We start from the raw sequence: 25,515 nt of genomic DNA, 5'->3' as shown, positions 1-25,515 counted from the left end.
AAGATATTACTCCTAAATATTGAGAGTTTTACTATTCCTTTGCTTTCCTTTTGATGTAGTATTTTGTTTGATTTTGAGTGATTGTGTTTCAGGTGTAGTGCTATATATCAGGCTTGTCTTAAAATTTGTGATCTTGAAGGAAATTACCTTCAGAGGCCAAGAACTCTGAAAATTGTACTTTGCTATAAAAGGTCACTGACATTTCTGTAGTAGTCCTTATAATGCTTGAGTAAACTAAACCACATCCTTTATAAAGCTGTGCCCCTTTTTTAAGTGTCACTGGATATATAAGTAGATATTTATGAAAATTTAGTTTTAGTCATATTTTTATTTCTGGTAAGTTAGAAGATTATTCTAAACCAGATTTATAAGTAGTTTTTAAAAGTTATTTGAATTTAACTCAGATTTATCAAACTCTCCCAACCTTTGCAAGTTATATTTGTTCTTTTCAGTTTTGCAACATGTAACAAGATGAGCCTTTAAAAGAAAGGTTTAAAATTTTATCTTCAGTAAAAATGATCAATTCTTTGTGGGAATCCAATAGCTTTTTTTTAAACATTAAAACTGATGTACCAGCTTGTTAATGCATATAAATTTCCTTTTCAGTATTTATTTTAGGTATTAATCTCATGAGGATGGGATGTTCAGTTAACCACGTTAGACCATAAATATTTTGGAGAAAAGAAAATAAAGGGATTATGTGGGACTGTATTGTTCCTAACACATCTTTCTGGAATAAATGTAGCTGTGTTCATGCCAGTTAACTGGTCTACTTAAGTTGTATTTTTTTAAAGATTTTATTTGTTGATTGATGAGAGACACAGAGACAGAGAGGCAGAGACGTAGGCAGAGGGAGAAGCAGGCTCCCTGCAAGAGAGCCCAATGCAGGCTCTCTCCCAGGAACCCAGGATCACAACCTGAGCCAAAGGCAGATGCTCAACCACTGAACCACCCAGGTGCCCCTTAAATTGTATTTGATTTGGAAAATGCAGTGATTTAATTTTGTCATTTGTGTTTTGCATGTTATTGGTGATGTTTTCTTCTGAATTTTGTAGGTTGAGACAAGACTAACGTTTCTAAAGAAGTTTTTTTTTTCTCTGTAGAAATCTAGGTTTTTGTTCACACTTGCTATGTAGATCCTTTCCACTAAGGTTTATAGAAGTCACTGATGATTTTTTTTTTTTTTTTAACTCAAAGCAAGCTCAGCAGCCACACAAAACTTTGGTAGAAAAAGAGCCAGTGTATAGATTGGCCCTAAGAGAGATTTTATTTATATGCTAATGTAGGATACTTTTGGTTTACTGCTGTGAGCAAAATAGATTCTAGTCTCCATCATCCGCCCTGTGGGCTCCAGGGTCTTATGCACCAACTTCTTGGGTTTAGCAGCCAAACATTTATGGAGCTCTTGCTAGCTTCGTCTGTTGTATTCATGGCTTAGTATGAAATTTTAAAGCTCATATGTCCTAGCATATCTTTTTTTTTTTTTAGAATTTTTATTTATTTATTCATGATAGAGAGAGAGAGAGAGAGGCAGAGACACAGGCAGAGGGAGAAGCAGGCTCCACGCAGGGAGCCCGACGCGTAACTCGATCCCGGGACTCCAGGACCGTGCCCTGGGCCAAAGGCAGGCGCCAAACCACTGAGCCACACAGGGATCCCCTGTCCTAGCATATCTGAACAAATGGGAGATGTAGTTATTGCCCTGTTCCGTTTTCAACAACATTTACATTCTGCCATGTGTTATTTATTTGGGGAGTTAAACCTTTATAAGTGAACAATGAGAATGCTGGGAAAATGCATATTTTGAATCCACTTCATTTCCATGAACCCTATGCTCCATTTACTTCCTACCCTAATTTGGAGAACTAAGTTTTTTGTTTTTTTTTTTTTTTCTTCTTTAATAGAACATCTTTATTTTTGGGATCCCTGGGTGGCTCAGTGGTTGAGCATCTGCCTTTGGCTCAGGACATGATCCTGGGGTCCTGGGATCGAGTCCCGTGTCAGACTCCCTGCATGGAGTCTGCTTCTCCCTCTGCCTGTGTCTCTGCCTCTCTCTGTGTGTCTCTCATGAGTAAATAAATAAAATCTGTTTTTTTGTGTGTGTTTTAAAAAAGGACATCCTTATTTCTTATTCTATAATTAATGACTAATTGATATTTAGTAACATGTAGGTGACCAAGATTTTTCTCTGCCTCCCCCTTTTTGTTCCTGTTTTTGTTGTTGCTGGTGAAGGTAATTGGAGAGTGGGAAAAGAGTGTATGGCAGGAGAACTGCTTTAGAATTATCGAATAGATTTATAGCCTCATATATTTGGTTCATTTTTGTAACTAGTTCTTGGCTATACTGGGAGTAATTATGATTTTCTGAAAATCATGCTGACAGATAACAGTCTCTCTTCCTTAAGATGTTATATTTCAAGGTACCACATATGTTTGTAGCAATCATGCTTCTGAAATGTGGTAGGACAATCATGATTTTTAGATATTCTGCTCTACCATAAAATTGTGAGCCATTTAATTCAGCCTGATTTTTATCTTTTTGGTATCTTTATTCATAGTAACTTTCATGTGTAAAACCAAATATAAAGAGAAAGAACAGTAGAAAATGTATGAGTCCTGGTTAGGTTTTCATCTTCATTCTCCATAGTACTTATTTATTGAATGCCTGAATCTAATATGCTAATAGAATATTATTCAGATATTCATGTAAATTTAAATATTCATATGAATACACACTTTAACAAACCAAGAAAATTTTTACTCTTTAGAGTTATACTTCTTAAAACATTATAATCTGATCAAGATATAGGAATACATAAATTCTTGGGAGTATACACATCTAAAATGAAGCAGAGAATGGAATAATTCTGATTTTATCTCTGGTTGTATGAATAGTTTGACAGCATACATCATTGGATTTGGTACAACTGCTATCTATTATAGAGGCCTGTAGCTTAGGTATTACTGATTTATAACTAGTGGTTTATTAGTAATCTTTGTAGGAATGTTCTGTTAATTATAAAAATAGAAATTATAAGTATAGGATAATTTATTTTTTATGTTAATGGGGTTTTTAAAGTTATTTTGTGGAATCTTAAAAGTAGAGACTCCATTTGTTTACTTAGAAGGAAAGCCCACGTGATTTATTGACAATTTTCCATTTAAAACTTTCTCATTCGCTTCATCTGTGGAGAAATTCTACTAGAGCACTGATGGATGAAACCATAGCTTCATTATTTGAGTTTTGGTGCAGTACTACATGCATTATAATATACCTATGAAGTACAGCGTTGTACATGTTGTCACCTACAAGGCATGTGAGGCCCAGAGGGGGAATTGGGCAGCTTCACACAGCTTCTACATAGGTAAGCTAGATTTAGATCTGATTTGATTTTGATTCCCTGATGTGGAGACTCTTGGTCTCTGCACTATTCAGCATGACTTGTGGTTGTAATAGCTTTTAGGAGATGCAGGTCATACATAGTCCCGTATCTTAGTGTATAGCTACTGAAAAACTAAGTAGGGGAGAGACTGTTTATATCACTGAGAATGACAACTTGTTATTAAAATACTGCAGAAGACCATTAGGTTGAGTTACATATTCTTTCACTTAAAACTTGCTTTGTCCAAAGACAGTATTAATGTTAAAAATATAGTTGTTTAAGAAGACTGTCCATTTATTTTTTTAAAAAGGGATGCCTCCCTTTGCTCAAGAAAGGTTGTCTAAAGTAGTAATCTTTCCTGTTATTTTGTTCCTCAATAACACACCACTCCCATGGCTGTCAGGAAGTTCAGAGATTCCGTTTGAGTATTGCTGGGCTAGATTTATGATTACCATCGTTTATGTAGATACCATTAATGAAAGAAATATTTCAGAATTAAGATAATAACAAAACAAGGTTTGTGAAAAGAAAAAAAACAACCCACATTTTAGCGGCATAAAGCCCTATCAGCCTCCCCTTATAAGTAGAAAAAAGTCTTTGCTTCAGCAACCTGGAATAATAATGACTGGGTTAACGCAGTCATTGCATATAGGCCTTAATGGACCGTGATCAGCTCACAAGCACGCATCTATAGACAACCAGCCCAGTACAACATCTTGGCAAATTGATTGCCTTAGAAGGATTTCAGAATGTATTGGCATAAATGCCAGACTGTGAAGGAATGATTGAGCCACATGGGATTGAATTTATCAGTAGCAGCAGTCCATCCTTCCAAACAGAACATGTGCCAAGCACCAGCTTGTAGTCACAAATATCATCTGCCGCATATTGAAGAGGAAAACAGCCTAGATATGCCCAGGATCTTAATGGTCGTTTATAATTAATCACAACATTGTTTAGCAACTTGCAGTGTATTCAGATTGCTTTATTCTTGAGTTCTCAATAACTATTATTTGCTCTGGTGTCCCTCTCTCCCTCCTTCCCTTCCCTCCCTTTCCCTCATATTCATTAAACAAATATTTATTGAATTTCTTCTATTTGCATGACCCTAGGCTAAGTACAATAGGAAGCAAAATGATAAAGCAGAGATGAAACCTGAACCATCACCCCACATAATTCAGTATGGAAGAGACATCAGCTACCCAACCTGCAAAACAAATTAGCCAGCAGTGAAAGCATGAGAGAGGTATAAAACTGACAGCATGATTCAGATAACAGAATATCCTCTTTTGGGAACAGTGGTGACCTCATAGAACAGGAGCATTGAAAGAGACAGAGACATAAAAATATGAGGCTTTTTGATGTAAAATAGGTTACATGAAGATAGTTGAAGTATAGCATATTAGAGGACATGTGAGATAAATCTAGAAAGATAAGCTGGGACAGGTATGTGCCCTTCGTCAGATAGGTCCTGGTGGGTCTGTGACAGAAGGTTTTGAGCAGGTAATTGAAGTGAAAGGGGATATGCTTTAGCAGACAGGGAGGGTCACAGCAATGTGGAGAGGCTGGGTTGATTGGATGGAGACCATATACAAGGCTTTGTCAATGATACAGGATGTATTAGGGTTCTCCAAAAAGTAGCCAATAGGAGAGGGGTGTGTGTGTAAGAGAGAGACCGACAGACTGAGAGAGGGGCTCACACGGTTATGGAGGTTGAGAAGATAGCCTAATCTGTCCTCTGCACGCTGCAAACCACGGGAGTGATGGTGTAAGTCCCAGGCTGAGGGCAGGAGAGGACTGATGTCCCAAGTCAAATAGTTGGGCTGAGAGAACAAACTCTTCGTCCCCTTTTTGTTCTGTTTAGACTCTCATGGATGGGATGATGCCCTCCTGCACTGGGGAGGGCAGTCTGCTTTACTCAGTCTGCCAATTCAGATGTTCACCTTACAGAAACACCCTCATAGACACACCCAGAAATAATGTTTAGCTAAATATCTGGTCATCCTGTGACCCAATCAAATTGACACATCAGATTAACCGTCACACCTCCTGCGCGCCAGGAAGTTTGTTATCTCTAATCCTCATACTGACAAGTGCTACTATTATACCACCTAGCTGAAGAGAGAGGCTTAATGGGGGTGAATACACTGCTGAACACCTATCAGGGGCCGAGCAGTGGAGCTGGAATCTCAGCCCTGGTCTTCATGCCCTGTCCAGTCTTACTTACAAGTTGGCTGATAGTCCAACAGGGCAGCAGAGAGCTGGGGAGACACAGAGTGTGCAGATGCAAAAATAAGAGTTTCTGATGTTTTGTGGAAAGAATATGGGCATACATAGGTTATTTTTCATTAGAATTTAGCAGCTTGCTGGGTATGGAAAGTAGGAAGAGGGAATGAATAGCCAAGTGCCACGTTTTTTTATCCTGATTGCAGAAAATTAGGTAATGCAGGGTGAAGAGCAAGTTTGAAATGAGGAGTGATGACTTTTGTTTTATGTGTACCTGAGCTGGCATTGCCTTTTCTGGATCCTTCCCTAAACCTGAGTCTCACAGGAGGGGCCTTAATATGATACATTGGTGAGGGAATACTTAGAGAGGCAGGAGGGAACAGTGGAAGTCCAAGGAAGAAGGGTCTGCTCCACAGACACACTGAATTTGTCATGAAACAAATGTCCATTTTCCTAATTATTTGCAAACAATACTTAACTCTCTAGAGATGAGAATGGTGAAATTTCTGAGTAGAGTGAAATGAAGGTTCTGAAACCAGTAACTCTGGAATTAAGGTTGGGGATTGTGGCAAGTGAGGCTCTAAAAAAAAAAAAAAAAGAGAGAAAAAGAGGCTGAGAGATTAGAGTCATGAGCATGTTTATTACTGTAGCTTGAAAGTGCTTCAGTTTTGTGTTTTGTTGTACTGTTTACAATTGTTGATTTTTTTTTATGCTAGGAAAAATCCACTTAAGTATGCATATAAAATTTCTCGTCCTTTATGGCATGAAGGTGTAGCTCAAGTCCTAGATCTATACACTTACTAGTTTGTAACCTTGGGAAAGTCATCTGATCCCTCTGTGTTTCCTTTGCTCATTAAAACCAAATGTTCTTACCTATTTCCTACCTATTTACAACTCTTCGGATGATGAAAATTGGTTCATCAGGCATGAAGACCTATTGCAATACTAGAAAATGCATTGAGATTTGAGCAGATCACTTGAAATCCTGATGTCACTGTGGCTGGCATCATTTCCCTTCTGAAGGCCCGTGGAGCATGAGAACTGTGTCCTCTAGTTGTGTCAGGGCAGGACGGAGGACGGTGCTGATGTGGCTTTGCTGAGCTTGATGATAGCCCAGTCACAGGCCCCACCTCAGGGAGCAGGGAGGGTAATATTTGAAGCTGAGCAGTGATTATCCTGCTTCCACTGAGGCCGGCCCCTGCTTTTCTCCACAGAGCATCTTTTCTTATAACAAAGAATTGAGTCTGTGCAGACTGTCCACAGTGGGGAAGCCGCCTACAGTTTGCATCTTGTAATTCATTAGTCATAATATGTTCTACTGCTTCTTCCTTAAGTTTTCTTTAGTACATGGTAAAAATCCATAACTAAATAAATGAAGAAAGAGAAGAATAAGAGCAAGAAGAGTGCGAAGAGATTCCAAGGGTCCTGCATACTTGACAGTTCTCACTTAGTAACCTTGCCCCAACTTCATAAGCCCAGTTTAATCACATATTATTGTTGCTTCTGATTAGTAGCTTCTTTGTGTGCCCTTCACTTAAGGGAAGGTTATGGTCTTCGAATATTTGAATTTGCTCCTTACCAACCATGTCACTATGTCAACCCTGTTGACATCTAGAGTTTTTTTATTTGTGTGTGTGTGTGTGTGTGTGTGTGTGTGTGTTAGCAGCTCTTGTGAGGTATGGTTTACATACAATAAATGGTACACAGTTAAGGTTTATAATTGGTGTGTTTTGGCAGTTGTATACACTGTGAAACCCTCACCATAGTACAGATAGTGAATATGTCTATACCCCTCAAAAACCTTTGTTGTGCTCCTTTATATAACTCTTCCCTCTATAAGCATCTGCCATTGCGATGTTTTCTGTCAAACCATTGAGACTTGAGAAACTCAGTATTTTTAATAGGTTATAGTATATTCAGGCTCTTTTTTAGCTTTGGAAATTCTATCTTTTTTAGGGAATTTGCCTATTACCTCTAAGATGTTGAATTTAATGCCATAAAGTTGTTCATAATACTTCTTTATTATTTTTAAAAATATCTTATAGAATCTATATCAATTTCACTTCTCTTACACGAGATTGGTAACTAGTATCTTTTCTTTTTTTTCCCCCTGATCTGTGTATTAGTTTCCTGTGGTTGCTTTAAAAAGTCACTGTGAACTTGGTAGCTTAAAACAATAGAAATTTATTCTCACAGTCTGGCGGCCACACGTTTGAAATTGTTTCACTGGGTTGAAATAAAGGTGTTGGCAGGGCTATGCTCCCTTAAGAGACTCTAAGGGGGACGATATGTTTTTTGCTTTTCCCAGCTTTTGGTGGCAGCTGGCATTTCTTGGCTTACGGCTACATCAGTCCAGTCCCTGCATTCATGGTCACGTTGCCTTCTCCCATTTTATCCTGAATCTCCTTTTGCCTTTCTCATAGTGATATTTATGATTACATTTAGGGCCAAGCCAAATTCAGTTAATCCAGGATAATCTTTACATGTCAGAATTGTTAATTACATCTGCAAAGTCCTTTTATACCATCTAAGGTAACATTAACAAGTTGCAAGGATTAGTACATGTGCATACCTTTTGAGGAGCTGTTACTCAGGCTACCACAGTGTGGCTCAAAGTTTATTGATATTTTCAAAGAACTGGCTTTTGGTTTCATTGATTTATTTTTTCCTCAACTATCTTTTTATCTGTGTCATGGATTTCCATTTCTGCTGTTTATTAGTCTTTTTATCTTGTTTATTTTGGGTTTCATTTGTCCTTTTGTAAAGTGGAATCCAAGGTCATTGCTATAAATTTTCCGTTTTGCTTTAGTTCCATTCCACAAATTTTCATATGTTGTGTTTTCATATTCTTTTAGTTCAAATACTTTCTAATTTCCCATTATTTCTTTGACCATGGAAATGTGGTATTTAGTTTCCAATGTGGAGGGAATTTTCCAGTTATCTTCCAGTTGTTGATTTCTCTATTAAGTTCATGATGGTCCAAGAACATTCTTTATATGTACAAGACCACACCAGATGTCATATTTGTATTTGGATTCAGAACCCATTTTGGTGGTGGCAAGGCACCTGGTTTTGGCATGATTTATGATTCCTTGGATTACGCAAAAAAAAAAAAAATGAACCCAAACATAGACTTGCAAGACATGGCCTGTATGAGAAGAAAAAGACTTCAAGAAAACATCGCAAAGAACGCAAAAACAGAATGAATGAAGAAAGTCAGGGGGACTGCAAAAGCCAACGTTGGTGCTGGCAAAAAGAAATGAAGTGTCTAGCAGTGAGCTGGAGATTGGACAACAGAAGGAGTAAAGATTCTGCAGTGGCTTTATCTGTGGTGATTGTGCAGATTTTTCATGAGAGGATTAATAAACTAAGAATGTTTAAAAAAAAAAAAACCAGGAAGGCTTTATAAGCATCTTCTGGTGCTGAGGAGGGCAGCTGGCCGCGAGCCCCCTCCCATAGCGCTGGCGCTGCCCCTGCCCCCAGAGCCCTCTCTGCAGGAGGCTTTTGTGCTTGCTTGCCTTTCACTGCAAGGGGTGACCCAGGCCCTTGGGAGGTGGGAGGCCACTGGAAGTCCTTACCTGGCTTCCCTGGATGAGCAGCTTTGGGCACACTGGGAGCCCTCGCAGGCAGCCCATGCTGGCAGTGTTACCTGCTGGAGGTTGATAAGATGTTAGTGGAGGGGGTTAAACAGGTGAAAAGCCACAGGCCAGGGAAAAGTTGAGGGAAGGGAGCCCTGGTGGCCAAGGGCCTCGGCCAGGTCAGGTCTGCGCTGCGTGCCCCCAGGAGCCAGCGGGGGGGGCAGCATTGGGCCTGGCCAGTGCCCCAGCCCAGGTGAGAGGCAGGCCTGGGGCTAAAACCAGCACTGCAGGAAAGAAACCGCCACAGCCAAGAACTGGCAGTGTCCGGGCCTTTCGTCAGAAGCCATGCCTACCGGCTCGGCAACTAGAGAATGAGGCCCAGCTCAGGGAAAATGAATGAATGAATGAATGAATGAATGAATGAATGACTTTTAGAGCTGAGAATATTATCTATCTTGGTAAATATTCCAAAACATTTACCATTCATTTACTGTTGGAAAGAATTCTATATTCTGTACTTGGCCAGTAGAATGATACTTAAATGTCAGGTCAAATCTGTTGATTGTGTTGTTGAAGTCTTCTCTCTGCAGACATTCAGCCTATGTATTCTATGAGTTATGGAAAAGGAGGTGATAAAATATTTGAGTATAACAGTATTTCCCCCTACAGTAGTATCTGTTTTTTTTTTTTTTTCTTTTCATATATCTTGAAGCTTTTATTAGGTACGTAGACATTTAGGGTGGTTATGGCTTCTTGATGAACTAATCCCCACTGTGACGAATTGTACTTCCCTGTTTTTTTGCATGCCTGATAATTTTTTATTGTTTTGTTGACATTATAAATTTCATCTTACTGCTGAGCTTTGTTCTGGGATGCATTCAGTTACTTGGAAGCAGTGGTGTCTTGATTTTAAACTATTTTAGATGGTACCCACCCAGTGTTTAATCTAGGACTAAATTTATTGTTACCCAGGTAAGATCCTCTTGATTACTCCTCCCTACACTCCAGATTTTCCCCTCTGGTTGATCCAGACAGATCCTTTAATCCCTCTCTTTGACTCTTTTCTCCTGCTTGAAGTAGTTCCCTCAGACATATCAAGTCAATGGAGTACCCTTGACTGCAGATCTCCTTGTCCTCTCTCTATCTCTTTGCCACTCTGGCACTCTGCCCTGGCAAATCCAGCACCCTGGGCATTCTCGGATCCTGAACTGCATACTTTCAATTCAAGGAGACCACCAGAGTCTGCCGAGCTTCCCCTCTTTGTATAGCAGCCAGGAACCTTTTTTTGAGGTATTAAACCTGGACATTTGTTGTAGGGTTCACCTCTTTTGTTTCCTGAATCTCAGGATTCGCTCTCCTTCCTTGCCTATTATCCATTGTCATGAGAACTTTTGTCTCTTACATTTTTTATGGCCTTATTGTTGGCTTCACTTTGCAGGTAAATTTGGTAACTATAACTTCTTCTTGGCTGGAAGCTGAATTCAAGAGCTAGGATTTTATATAAAGTGGTTCTAATGCATTTTAAATTGTACCTGGAGAAACATCTGTAGGGTTGGCTCACAGGCAGCTATTAACAGGAATGGCTGAACTTCATAGGACTGTCCTTTTCACCCTGGCCATTAGAGTACCTGCCACACTTGGACAATTACTGTGAAAGTTACTTAGTATGAGGTGTTCAGAATGAAGGAAAATTGAACCCATTTTGGTTCTTGAATCTATTGTTTTAGCACGTGTTATATTTTGGGTTTTGCATTTCTTCTTTAGTTGTTTAAAGGTTTTATGTTTTGCGTGGGAATTTGTGTCTCAAAGACACAAATATCTTTTTAAAAATTAAGTGTGAAATGTTTGCATATACTAAATGTTTTAAACACAGAAATGAAAAGAAATAAGTAGAGCATGACATTTTGAGTTTTCACTTATGAATGTTCAACCAATAAATGTATTTGATTTTTTTCTTCTGCCTCATAGCTTCCGTGATATAAAAATTAATGACAGTTTGCATTTGTTAAGTCAGTTTTACTGCCTAATAAAGCTAGGTTTATTATTTTAATGAAAGGAAATGCTTTCATTTTATTTATGCATAATCAGATATGCAGCTACTGTGCCCAAAATTTATCTGTATATTTTTTAAAAAGCCAGTCCAATAACAGAACTGCTATAATTTATTTTTAATAGGAAGAAATCAAAACCAAGAGAAAGTTAAAAACTCAGAATTTTAAAAACTAGGAAGTAAATACGTGATGTTGGTATTTTGGCAAGTCAAACTTTAATAATCTTAATTTGTTCTAATTATCTCTTTGTTTTCCTGCCCTCCAAAATCATTATTAGCTAATCTGTCCATCAAATCATGGTTACAGTTTAATAGTGAAAGTAGATGTAGCTGTCCACAGATTATAATAGATTCCTTGCAGAAGGCCAATTTCTTATCTGTGGAGGTTGCTAAAAGTTGAAGAAGGTGTTTTGTTTTTGTTTTGTTGTCATTGTTTTAAATTTTCCATGGTACACAAAGTAAATGGTAATCTTTTTCATTTAGATTTTTTGATTTATGGAAATTAGTAGGTCTTTTTATGATGCTGTGTGTGTTTTTTATGTTGTGGCTTACTTATTGGTAGATGAATTTGCAGACAAACCTGCTCACTATTCACATAACTGATCCAGGTGTATTTCAGTATTGTCACAGTAAAGCTTTCAAAATCTACCAATTTCACACAGCCTTTCTGATGTACTAGATTTTAATACTGCTTTACTTCAATCTGAAACAGTTGACATTTATAGTACTCTCACCTTGCTTTCTAAATGGGTTGTCACTGCATTAAGCTTTGAATGACCATAAATGGCTTCTCTATCTGTGCCCCTATCTTACCATTTTGGGAGAGAATCATTTGCTGTAAATCAAGTCTTCATATGATTTTCATCACACTCCTGTAGAGATGAATATTCCCATTCCCGTAGTGTTCAGTTCTAATTAATACCCTGCCTAATGTCCCAAGTTAACTTCTATTGCCAAGACAGTAGCATATATTACTCCATTTTTGTGAACTAGAATATTAGATTTCCAAAAGGTTCCTGAAATGGTAAAAATTCTTGGATTTTAAACTTGACTTGGTTTAGGGTTTACTAATAAAACTTAGCCTCCAGGAAGAATGCCTCTAATTAAGCAGTTAACATCCCAGTGATCCTAGGCCTTGTCTTCTAACAGCAGGAATACCATAGGTCTAGAAGTCTACTCTGGCCCCATCAAGGACACCGTATAGAAATGCCTCTTAAAGCTAAAGGTGAAGGTGTAATTGAAGCACTTCTGACAATGTAAGGGAGGGACCCTTAAGGCTCCAGTAGTTCATATCTACAGCTTTCCAGAATTGATCTAGAGTTCTGATATGGAGACCAAGGCAACTGTGTCATTTTGAAATCCCATTTATATTTTTATATTTTGAAGTGATGATTGAATGCCACTTAGGGAATTATTCAAAATCTATAAATGACATATATATGTATGTTGTGTATGTATGTATATGTATACATATATACATACATACATACATACTCTATATAAAGTAGACATTAATTTTTTTCTTTTATTACCTTTTTAGGTGATATTTACTAATAATATAAACCATAAGCAAGTCCTGTATCATGCCCAAATTCCTTAACTTTAATTGAATAGATTGGGATGAATTTTGTTACTTAAGTCAAAAAATTGGAATGAATTCTGTTCCTTGTTTGTTTTTAATGAATGCCATTCATTCTTTTGGTTGATTGAAGCAATTTGCCAGTGACTTTGTAAGTAAAATCCATTGAATGCATTTTAAATAATAATTAATTGCCAAGGAAATGGAAAAAGAAGAGTAGTTAATGCAGTTTGTAGGGATTTAAGGAAGAATAATTTCTGACAGTTCCAATTATGTAGGTCTTCCTAGTACCCATAAATTGCTTTAACTTGAATTGTTTCTTGATGCTTTTGCAGTTTGAACTCAAATATGTACTGTTTTAGAAAATAGATTGTGCCCAGATTTCTGTAAACATTTATATGTTCCATTTTACAATGCCCAGTCATGTTGATTTCACAGAGATTTGGGGAAATTGATCCTAATGGGAATAATTACTATGGGAGCTGAAAGTAATAGATGTGTCCTTCTTTTTCTTTCTTTTTTAAAAAAGCTGGACCTGTGATCTACAGAATGCTGAGTTATCCCCCAACTCGCCGAGCTTTAATTGTGGGTTGTGGTCTACAAATGTTCCAACAGCTCTCAGGCATTAACACCATCATGTATGTATTTCTTTCTGGCTTTTTACTGAAAACATTGTGAAGGAATTATTTTACATGGAAAAAAGAATAGGACTGTTGGTGATTTGTTATATTAATTGTATAGGATCCTCCTTTGGAAGGTAATTTACAATTTTTAATCCTATCAGAATGTAGTTTAGAAGGAGATGGTTTATTTTGTTATGCTCTATTGGCTTTATTTGATATCATAAAGTTTTTCTTACACATCATCCAGTACTTCATTGTATTTTGAGGTAATGAATTATCATTTTCATAAGCCATTTCTTGATGCTGCTCAAAAAGTGAAACACAAGGGAATCACCTGGCATTGTCAGAGGTTATTTGGCACACAAATAACTAGTTCATTTCCTTTTGGGGCAGTCTGTTACAATGCAATGTGATAAGAACATTAATAGAAGGTGTATTACCATCAGAGTATAGTGGGCCAGAGACAGAGTGAGAATAGGAAAGTGGGGAAGACACAAGTTTCCTGGTTTCTAGTTGTCAGAATAATCCAAAAAGTTGTATGGGGGTTAGGGTGGAGCAGGATGAAATGTAGGGGTTTTACCATGTTTTATTCATCCAACATTAAACCCATTTTTGATGGCCCATTTTATACAAGACATACAGAAGTGAATAAAGTAGACATACTATTGGTCTCAAAGTATATAGGCTGGTGGAAGAGACACATTAAATTTACAGTTTAATATATAATTTCAAATTATGATAAGGGCTATGTAGAACTATTTCAGTCCTCCACAGAATAGACTTTTAGGATCCTAGGTAATAAAATTTGGTAGAGGAAAGTTAGGAAAGTTATGATTTTTGCTGAGAAACTAGTTGTTGGGTGAAAACCTGCTAAATCGTAGAAGTTTCTCCCCAGTACCTATTGGTTAAAATTATCAAAAAAATACAGATTGTGTAAAATTCAGTTTTATTTGGTAAAGCATTTGTATTTAGGACTCTTGATATTTTCCTTTGAAGTTACTTGGGATATGGTGACTTATTTAGTGATCATTTGAGAAGCGTGAATAGCTTAAAATAATTATTAAAAACAGTGATTGGGGCCCAGTGACCCAAGATTAAATCAGGATTTGTTAAGAAACTCTGAAGATTTATTTATCTATCTATCTATCTATCTATCTATCTATCTATCTATCTATCTATCTATTTATGATAGGAGAGAGAGCACATGCATGTATGCAAATCAGGGGAGGGACAGACACGGGGAGAGAGAGAGAGAATATCTCCGGGAGACTCCTTGCTTGCTACATGTGGAGCTCAATCCAGGTCTTGATCTCATAACCCTGAGATCATGACCTGAGACGAAATCAAGAGTCAGATATTTAACCCACTGAGCCACCCAGGTGCCCCAAGAAATTCCACTTTAAGTATATCTACACCCTTTGTGAATTTGGTTTTAATCATAATCCTTGATAGACTACAACTTCCTGGATTGCATTGTTAATATTTGGTCCTCTCCACCTTCCATCTAAGATGTACTTTAATTTTTTATCCCCTTTATCTGCTCTTTATCGCCTTTATCAGCACCTCAGTAGAGTACCTAGCATATTTATTTGTTTTCTGGATATGGTATACCATGATTGTTCTGTGTTGTGTCCACCATCCTAAGTGTGGTGATGGAACAAAATTGTAACAAGGCTAACAGCAGTCTTTCAAATAATGCAATGCAGTAATACCCCATGTGAATATCCATTTTATCAACTTAATTTAAAATATGTTCTCTGTTTCTGAAAATCTTTTTCGTTTGTTCTGCCCTTTTCTAGGCATTTAAATTTGACAAAATGAATTATTCTTGTACTTTTTTGTTCTCCTATAAAACCTCACAGAGCCAATTGTCATTGAAGGGTAGTGGGTAAGGCCAGTGTGTGTTCCTAATTGAAATCACTGTCATAGTCCATTTTGTAGATATCTAGTGTAAACTGTGCTGATTGTTTTCAAATTTTAACAAGACGTTCATTTCTACAAACATTCAGTCTTCTCACAGTGAAATCAAGTGATATGAGCATAAGAATTCCCATATTCCTTAAGATTTATGGTAGTCATTATGTGCTTTGCTTACCCCAAACTGTACATAATATAGGTAGTGTTGTCATACAGCTTTTGCTTGCAGCTGAGTATTGATCGTGGAAAGTAGGAAGAATAAAGTAAGGTAAATGATGGCCAGATATGGATTGCTTCTACATGATGGAAAACAGGTGGCCAACTCTGTAAAGAAATTAATATGCCATTTTAATGTCTGGAGGTTAGAGGGTTAGACACTTAAATGATTCAATACCTATAACAAATAACTTGTTGGTTATTCATAATACACAATTTCAAACATTCATATTTTAAGCCCATGAAACTTAGTCTAAGTCTTTCATTATAATAGATGCACAACGGTCATCATCTGGATAGAAGATGACTAATCTGAGACTCATATATAATATGTTTTCTTTTGCTCTCTCTCTAGTCTGTAAAATTGGTGTGTGTGCATGTATCTTTTTCCATTCTTAAGATTCAGTAAATAGTATCATTAATTTTGCTACAATTTAAAATAATCAATTAGAGTCTAATAGTTTATGTTTTGTTGTTTCAGTAGAAAATATCCATTACATTTTTTTTATATTTTAAAAATGACGTTTTGTTAATTTGGAGTTCTTTTCTTATGGATAGTCCACTTGGTGTATTTCTTTACTCTTTTTTCTTTCCAGCTTCCTTCCTGGTTAAGTGGGAAATAAAGTAGGCAGTGCTCTTCTGTATTCACAGCCCAAACCTAATAATATGTAGAAGGTGAAATCTTTTTTTTCAAAATCCATCTTTCTCTCCAAAGTTTGTGTGAACCTGAAATATAAGGTATTTTGAATTCTGTTTCTCACCAAGAAAAGTTCATAGAAAGACCATATGGAAAAATATTAAAAGATAAGTCATCCTTACAGTTACATTATATAATATTACCATGTTGAGGATTCTCTCTTTTGCTTCATAGGATTTTTGTTTCTCTCTCCGTGACCTCTTTAGTATCCTATCTCAGTCAAGAAAATAGATTTTCTTCTTGGAATATTTAATTTTCATATCCTGTGCCATGAAAAAAATATTGCTCGTGTGTATATGTTTAAGTATTTTTATTTGTATAACTTAGATTTATATCCTAACTTATACCTTATCCTCTATTCTATTGAACAAGAACTTCTGAGTTCTTAAAAATACAGCATCTGTCAGCTACTACATTTAACTCTTAGAAGAAGCAATTTTCTAACGACTTTAATCACTTAAATAATTTCAGAAATACTGAATAGATTATTCTCTTTTCACATGAGAGAAAGAACAGAGCAAATGGAGTGCTAACTTTCCTGATGTAAACCTGTTGATGTTATGGCACAATCTATCACAGATTAAAATATTTCCACGTGTGATACAATAAAGAGGAGAGGAGTGATAGTTGAGGTTGATACTGATTAATGTGAAGGAGACTCTCTTAAGAAATTTTTGTTGTAGATCTATTCTAAACTCCATTCATAAAGTCAAAAACTATACATTTTCCATCAAACAAATTTTATCTGATAACTACTGATAATCGAACCCTTCCCACACTATTACTACCACAGCCAAAACATCTTTACACATGAGAGCAAGACAAGAAAAATAATTTCAACACCTGTTTCTGTGGAGGTTTGATAGCATCTTGCTTCTTTTGAGGAACTTAAAATAAGCTATATCTTGATATATTCTGATGAACATACAGCAGTCCATCTTGGACAAATGAAGTTATCAGATTTTTACCTGAGAAGACCAAGTGGTTAAATGGCTCACTTTAAGGTTACACAGAAGAACAGTGGTAAAGAGGAGAAGGAAATTCAGAAATTTAAGCTTCTGAGTCAGCTTTAGGCAAAAAGGATTGTGAGGGAATAAATCTCTTTAGGATACTCTGTGCCAGTCATCTGCTTTTAAGCTATTCTTCTTTTAGATTAAGGTTCCCAGATTTATTTCTTCCTGCTCTTCACTCTTAACTTAAAATGGGGATGGGAAATAGGCATTTGTATTGGACAGGCATTCACTCTTACCTCTATAACTGCATTACCTTAATACACAAGTGATCTCTTCTTCTGTCATTTTTACAAGAGATAATAAAGACCTTTGGAAAATATGTCCTTATAATGTTAATAGCTACCATTTATTGAACATTAAATACCACATACTAGTCTAGCATGTATTAACTCACTTAAATATTAACAGAAAAGGAAAAAAAAAATAGGACAAAACTGTTAGCCCCTCTACTGGTGTAATTATGTATGATGATGATGAACATTTCTATTGCTTTAAGTATGTAACATTGTAAAGTGTTTTTATAGACATGATCTTTCTTGATCTTCATTAAAATCCTGCCAAGTAGGCATATGGTAGTTCTTCTGTTTATTTGCTAAGTAAGGAAGTTAAGGCTTCACAAGTGAAGTAAATTGTCCATTGTCAGTTAATAAGTTTTAGCACTGAGAGTGGAACCCTGATTTTCTGACTCTATCACATGAACTACTCTTTAGTTGTAGAACACCTGAAATGCCCAGAGCTGACCATTTAAAGCTTGTCTGTGGGTGGTGTAGGGTAAGAAATCTAAATTAGTAGAACTCAGTAGCATCCAAGGATAAAAAACTGTAGAATGACTGTGTGCTAATAAAGTGACATCCATCTCAAGAATCATAAAGCTTGTCAGATTCTTTAATCTAAAGGTATCCAGTTAAGGTCTTTGCTTTATACCCTGATCTAGAGTTCCTGGACAAGCCAGCCTGATGGTTGGGTGAATCATTTGTTTGTTAATCATATTTAATTAATTTAATTTCATAAGGGCAGTATGCCTGAATCTGTTCTATTCTCATATTTTACCCTCAATAAGCTCTACTAGGATAAAAAATTGCCATCCAGTCAGGAAACATGGCACAACAAGCAGGCATGGCCAGATGGTGGTAAATGTAGAGAAAAATAAAAGTGACAAGAAATAAGAAGAAAACAATAAGGATTTATGTGTTCTCCTGTTGTAAATCTGAACCAGAGGTGAGGTTTTGCTCTCTCTGATTTTCAGCCATCAGGATGAATGGACCAAAGCATCTGCTCCCTAATGTGAGCCTTCTCTTCCCTCTGCCTCCTCTGTAGGATTCTGAACATAATCCAGAAAAGCTGTTGAATGATAGTATGCTTCCCTCATTGGAATGTTTCAAGATGTGTGTATTTGTAGTTACTTGTGTTCCTTGGATGTAAGGGATTGAATAGATGAGAAAGTAGTTAAGGCTCATTGTTCTTTCTTTTGAAAAATAGTTTAATGTGTTGGGAAAAATACTGACCCAGGAATCAAGACAGAATTAGTTTTAAGATCTGTCTCCATGGTGGGACTTCAGGCATTCCCGTTAGTTGCCTTCATTCTAATTACTAATCAGGTGAAGTAGATAAACTTTAATGTACATTTGAATGAGGAAAAATGGAGTTTCAAGTAAAGTGGAAGCTGAAACATTTGTGTTTGAAATGCTTTAAACCTTTCTTGGATGAAAAGTTATCAGACTGCAGGAGATCAGTTATAGTCTAAAGGAAAATGTATTTTGTTGACATAATTTTTAGAAGACTGATTAAATGCTTGCTTCATGCTGGTCATTGTCCTAGATGCTTAGCTTCTTATATGTGAAGACTACATTTTTATTTCCAGAGTATATCTTTTTTAGAAGGATAGTCTTGGTCATAGTTGACAGTACTTCTTTGCTCCACAGTTGTGTAACAGACTTGTAATCTGATGTGAGAGAACTTTCTGTGGCTTCCATAATGTAAGGGGAAGACTTCATTGGCTTCTCAAATCATGTACAAGGGAAAGGCTGCAACTTCAATCTCTGGAGTCTAAGGCCATTTTTGGTGACAGATCACTATCTTACCATACAAAATAAATCATTCTTATCAGATGAAGCTCTAAACAGAATAGCTTTCTATTATTCCTAATTGTTTTCCATTTCCCTGGGTATGTGTTGCATACCTATCTTCGTTTGAGTTCCCCAAAACAGGCCCCAAGAAAAGAATTGGGTGCAGATGACTTGCGGGAGATGCTACCGAGAAATATGAGGAAGAGAGCAGGGAAGTGTGGTAGGGTCAGGGATGCAGTGAGCAGGGAGAGGGGGATATGGTCAACCCCTTATCTCAGTAAATAGTTAGAGCTCAGTCCTGTTGAGAAATGGTCTAAATGTACTTTGAGCTATTCTAGGAGTAATTTTTCACCATCCCGTCTCTCAGTGTGTCATGCCTACAGTCATTCTGGTGTTCCTTGAACAATCTCATCTGGGGTTTGAGCTCTTGGGACTGAAGTAGAGAGACACAGGGAGTTTCAACTAGAAATTGTCAGTTTCTACAGTGAATTTCCGTAACTACAGGGGAATTCAGGGAAGGGCCAAGAGCATTTTGGGCAGGGCATTGAAAGCATCTGTTTAAAATCTTTCTGTGTCTTCAAATATGTGTAAACGGAGTTTACACGGTATATGAGTATGGACTTTCTTAGTACCTTTCTGTGGTTAAAGTGAATGAATTTTTAGTGAAAAAAGGTAACCTTAAAAAAGTAAGTACTTACAAAAAGTAAGTAATAAAATGCAAGTAAGAAAAATGAGCATATATTTCCTTGAATATTATCTTTTGGAGGGTTTTTTTAGTATAATTCACAAGTAATTTTGTCCTGTCACAGGAATCTTAAACCTACATCTTCTCAAGTATTCATTTATTCCTTCAATGAATGTTTACTGTATAGTTGATAGAGCTTCAAATATTTGGAAACTGTAATTCTTGTCATTGAGAAGTCTGTATTCTATTGAGCAGTGAGACACGAATACTTATAATGCAGTATAAAAGCCAAATTAACGTGTTGTAGGAACACAGAAAACTAAGAGATTAGTTTTACCTGGAACATGAAAAGAGCATATATAAATGATTTCTTTTTGTTATATTTTAAAAAAAAATTTATATGGAGTTCTGGCCAGAAATATGGTATGCCAAATATTAACACAACGTTGTTAGATCTGAATTTAAATCCAAACCTAGCACTCTTGCTGTTTAAAGTCTACATGTTGCTTTAACTTCTCAGCATCTCAGTCATCTGGAAATCAAGAAAAATACCTCCTGCAATTCTTATGGTTGTTTGATGAGAATAGTATATATGGTTCAGGCCCATGGGAGGAGCTGGATCCATGCTTGCTAGCTTCATTTCTGTCCACTGTGTATTGCATTTTGTGAATTCCAAGGAATTTGTGGAAAGCTAGGACATTCCATACTTAATGCATCCTCTTTGGCTCACATCCAGTAATCCAGGATTTGAGGCATCCTCCGTAGATACAAAATTGTTTTAATATCCCTTCTTTCGTGCATGTCTCTTTTTTCAGAATGCAGAAAGGAATCATAATGGTGTTTTTCTTCTCATAAATGTGGTAGGAGTGCTGTCTACTTCAGTATTATATGTGTTCCTTTTATCTTAAGTGAGGCAGAAAAGACCTCATTGACCTTTGAATGATCAGAGCTAATCATGCCTCCTTAGGAGGTTGGGGCATCTGTTGCTGAGTATACTCCCATGTGACATGACCTGTGGTTTACATCAATAGATTGTCATATCCTTTTGCGTCCTTTCTGAATCAGATGTAAATTTAAGGTTCTCTAGCAGTAATGGAGATTTATCTCCAAGGTTTGTTAAAATATCACTAACTAAGATTATCGTTCCCCGTGACATCTTTGCCTACCCTTCTCTGACTCATGTTTTGCTGAAAGATAAGTAAAAGAAATGCTGTTAATGAGTTGAAACAACAACATGAAATCTGGGGCTGTGCCCTAGGAAATAGGCTTGCTGTGTCCATAAAGCAAAACCTGGTTGGCCAAATCATACATGAATTTGAAAGTAACCACTCTGGTTAATTCCATATAGGCTATTAGAAAATTGTAGAAATGTTCCCTTCTTTATTCACTTCTAAAACAAATTGGTGCAAGGCACCCTGCCAGAGACTAGAAATACACAGCATGACTTAGCCCATTCCCAGGGAACTTTGGTCTTTTTCTCTCATCTTTAAAAGGATATGCTGCTACCTGTCTTGAAAAGTTGCTTTGAGAATGAAATGAGACAGTAAAATGCCTGCTGTATAGAAGGTAGTCAGATGCTGTTGGGGGATTCAGTTCTCCTTTCCACACTCATATTTGTCATCTTCGCAGCACGTCAAGTGTCTATGCTCTCCTCACGTGGCCATGATTCTTATAAACATTTTTCCTTTCTTGGCACACCACAGCATTTCATCTTGAGTCTCCTTCATGACTTTGCCTGCTTGTTTTGCACCTCCATGTTGGTGGTCCCCAGGCCTTGGTTTACAGCTCTCCTGGAGATTTCATCCACTCATGGTTTTGATGACCACCTACATGTGAGAGATGATCTCAGCTGCATTTCCAGATCAGAACTGCTCTGAGAACACAATTATATCCAACTGCAGGACATTTTTACTTAGATATCCTGCTCTCACCAGTCTCTACATGTACAAAACTGAATGCCTGTCATCTCCCTCCAGTTCTGCCTCTCCTAATCACCCCCACTGCAGTGAAGAACATGGCCAGTGGGTGCCCAAGACCGTATGTATATGGGAGCCAACCCTTCCTAATCCAACTATGGCAATTTCCTTCCATTTTACTTCCTTAATATCTCTTATAAAAGTCCTTTCGATTCTCTTTATTTTCATTGTATGTCTGAGTTCAAGCCCTGCTTTAGACAGGGTTTGTTGTATTTGCAAGTGAAAGAACCCCCTTTAACTTTAGCTTAAGGAAATTAAAGGGGTTTATAGTAAGGGCATAGGGACTGAAGGCAGAAAATGGAGCTGAGCTCCATTTCCAAGGAGCTGAAACCAGAAACTGGGGAGTCACTTGCTTAGCCTCTGTGTCCACATGGTATTTTGTCCTGGCCTCTCCCTGGCTGTATGATTCATCTTCCTTCTTTCTCTTTGAGATCTTCCTCTGTTTTTTTTTTTTTTTTTTTTTTTTTTTTTTTGTGGTGGTGGTTCATACCTGGTCACATTTAGCTACATAAACCTAAATGTGCTTCTAAGTTCAAGCATCCACAGACAATTGACTGGAGTTGTCTCAGTTCTTAATTCCTAAGAGGGAAGAATCAAGGTGGACCTACGCTAACCCAAGTATATGAGGCCGGGGCTGGACAACATTGTAGGAAGAGACAGGATTTTTCTGCCTTAAATCTCAGCTCCCCTCAGTCTGTCCTCTTCTCTGCCTGACCTTTCTGAAACAGAGTCAAATTATATCCCCTCTTGACTTAAAATCATTAGTGGTTCCTACAGCTTTCAGCAGAGCTAATGTCCATTTTGTACTGTGCTGTGTCCAGCCAATTCCCACACACTCTGCCTCGTGCTACACAGAATATCCTGTATTTCTGGCAATGATTAAAACTCATCCAGGTCTCCGTGCCTTCAAACATACCATTTTCCCAAACCAAAGTATCCAGCTTATCCTAAAGGACCTCTAAACTCAGGTCACATGCCATCACCCTACATCCCCACGCTAATTTGTGGGATCTTCTATAGCACTCTGAATAGCTACTTGTCACAACAGTTATGCTCTATTATAACTGCAGATTTATTTTTCCCTTCAAGGAGCATGCAAATAGTAAAATTGCTCTCCTTGAAATACTCCTTAGGGAGAGCTAGCTAGATTTTAGGTACTACTGTTTTATTTTGCTTTCATTCTGTTTGTAGTCAGGGTCATAGCCTGGTGTTATAGTTGGATCTGTCTGACTATGGGAGTGTCTGTCTTAAGTATTTTGCAGTTATGGCCTTAGGAAAACAAAAGCTACAGCATTCAAGATTTGAGAATAGGATCTTTCGAAACCAATGCCAAATAGGTCCTGACCTTTAGAATTAATGACAAACCATGCAGCATTTCTAATGATTTATAATAGATACTTTTTAAGTTTAGTTTGAATTTGAACACCGAAGATCCATGACAGCAGTTCTGCAAGTCAGATCTCTTCATTCCTTCTTTCCAGGGCAACTGAAGAGCTAACTTAGTGACTTCTATCCAAGTTTGTGATTATGCTTCCTGTGACTGATAGAATTGCAGAATTTCAAATGCTATTAAGCTGCTCAATGCAGAGACAAATAGTCTGATGACATGTCATTCATAGCAGGGAGAAAAATGAACAGTGTCTCTTGCTGGAACATCTTCATTTATTTTGATAAGATTATTTTGTCCTGGGAAGATTAAAATATACAGAACTGGATATAAGGTGCACCTATTTCTACTTCTGGAGAAACACACAGTACTGGAAAATACAAAATGTATAAAATAGATTGAACTGTGCAGTTTTAACTTTAGTTTCCTGCACTGAATTAATAGCCTCCTCTTGGATTCATCTAATAATCTTCAACTTCCTTAAGGCTCTCCCCTTAGCCACTTATCATTAATATGTTTGAAGAATTTAATCAAGTATCTAAGACTATTTGCAAGGACTAAATTTAGCCCCTAGGCATGTTTTCTTTAAAAAAAAATACAGAATTTTTACATTTGTTAAATTTGACATTATAGTCCAGATTTCAGGGGACTGTATTGCTTCTTGGAGTGTATGGGTCCTCTGTAGTTCCCCACATTCCCTGCTACTCCAAATGGCTGGGCCCCATCGAGGCTTTTGAGGTTATGCCACCTGCCCTAAGGAATCAACTTTCATTTAACATTCTACTTAGAACTTTCCGCATACATATATATCCTGTTCAGGGCTGGTCAAGACGAAGGCAGATGATTAGATCTAACTGGTTTTGGAAATAGAAGTATAGTGTAGTCATTAGAACAATAGCTGTGTACGTTAGTAAAATGTTCAGTTTCATTGTTGACCTCCAAGACTTTTATTTCCTATTACCAAAAAAAAAAATTTTTTTTTTGAGGCTTAAGTGGATGAGACTGCCATTTGCTAACACCTTACTCTCACTTTATCAGCTAAGAAGGAGTATGTTGTAGCTGACTTTGGAATCAGACAGACCTATTTAATGATGTGGTTAGGATTAAATAAGATACCACATTTAATGTCCTTGAATATGACTGACTCATAGCAGCTTATTACTTACTACATTATGATTTTATTTGGCATCAGACAAACCTGGAGTCACATTGTGTTGTGTTTCCTGACCAGTGGTGCTGTCTTGAGTGACTTGTAGCCACTTTGAATTTCAGCTTCCTTATTTGCAAATGGGGTATAACCTGCCTCTCTGGGTGGTTATGGTTTCCCTCAGTCTTCCCCATCTCGTGAGTGGCACTGCCATCCGTCCAGGTTGTTCCACAGTACAGGAATCGTCTTCAATTTTCTTTCTTCTTACTCCCTACATCCTGTTGTCTAGTACATAAGCTCCAAAGATGATATTTCCAAACTGTAACAGGCTTGAGACGCTTCTCACAGGAGTTGTAAGATATTTTAAATTTGTGAGGGAAACCCTGACATGCTCAGATTACTGCTCTTAAGTAGTCCATACCTTTAGAAGCTCAACCATTAGGTATTTCTTTTGGCTTATGGGTAACCAAAAACTACTGAGACACAAAAGTCTCCACAAAGCAAGAAAGTCTGAGGACTTCAGCTCTGTGCTATATCCTGCCATCCTAGCCATCCATCACTGCCTCTTGGTCATTTATTGCAATAGCCACTCTCCTCACTGGTCTTCCTGTTGCCATGTTTACCCTCCATAAACCAGTTTCCACAGAGCAGTCAGATGGCAATTGAAAAACAGAGATCTTAATTCCATGACTCAAAAACTTGTAGTAGTTTGCCACCACACTTAAAATCAGCCTGGCTCTTTGCCATGGTCCATAGACTCTGCCCATCTGACCCCCATTTTGTCCACCGTCCTCATCTACTGCCGCTCTCCCCGTCATTCACTAGATCTCAGCCACACCAGCGTTTTGTTTTTGCTTTTGTTTTTTTTTTTTTTCTTTATCAAACTCTCCAAGTTTGTTCCCATCATAGAGACTTTGTGATTGCTTTTCTTTCTGGCTGGAAAGATCTTCCCCCAGGTCTTCCCTATGGCTGG

The 25,515-nt window shown here is 37.3% G+C and overlaps 1 protein-coding gene across 1 annotated transcript in view; it reads left to right on the top strand.

Annotated features, from left to right (window-relative positions):
- SLC2A13 (solute carrier family 2 member 13) overlaps nucleotides 1–25,515 on the top strand; it is a 372,286-nt gene that overhangs the window by 138,113 nt on the left and 208,658 nt on the right. Inside the window, exon 4 of the mRNA XM_055318501.1 lies at nucleotides 13,345–13,453. Within this exon, the coding sequence (XP_055174476.1) occupies nucleotides 13,345–13,453 (109 nt within the window). The remainder of the gene's footprint in view (nucleotides 1–13,344; nucleotides 13,454–25,515) is intronic.

Source organism: Nyctereutes procyonoides, unplaced genomic scaffold, assembly GCF_905146905.1.
Source record: "Nyctereutes procyonoides isolate TBG_1078 unplaced genomic scaffold, NYPRO_anot_genome, whole genome shotgun sequence".
NCBI classification, from domain to species: Eukaryota; Metazoa; Chordata; class Mammalia; order Carnivora; family Canidae; genus Nyctereutes; species Nyctereutes procyonoides.
The sequence above is the reverse complement of the archived record's forward strand: the minus strand, read 5'-3'. Positions and strand labels throughout refer to the sequence as shown.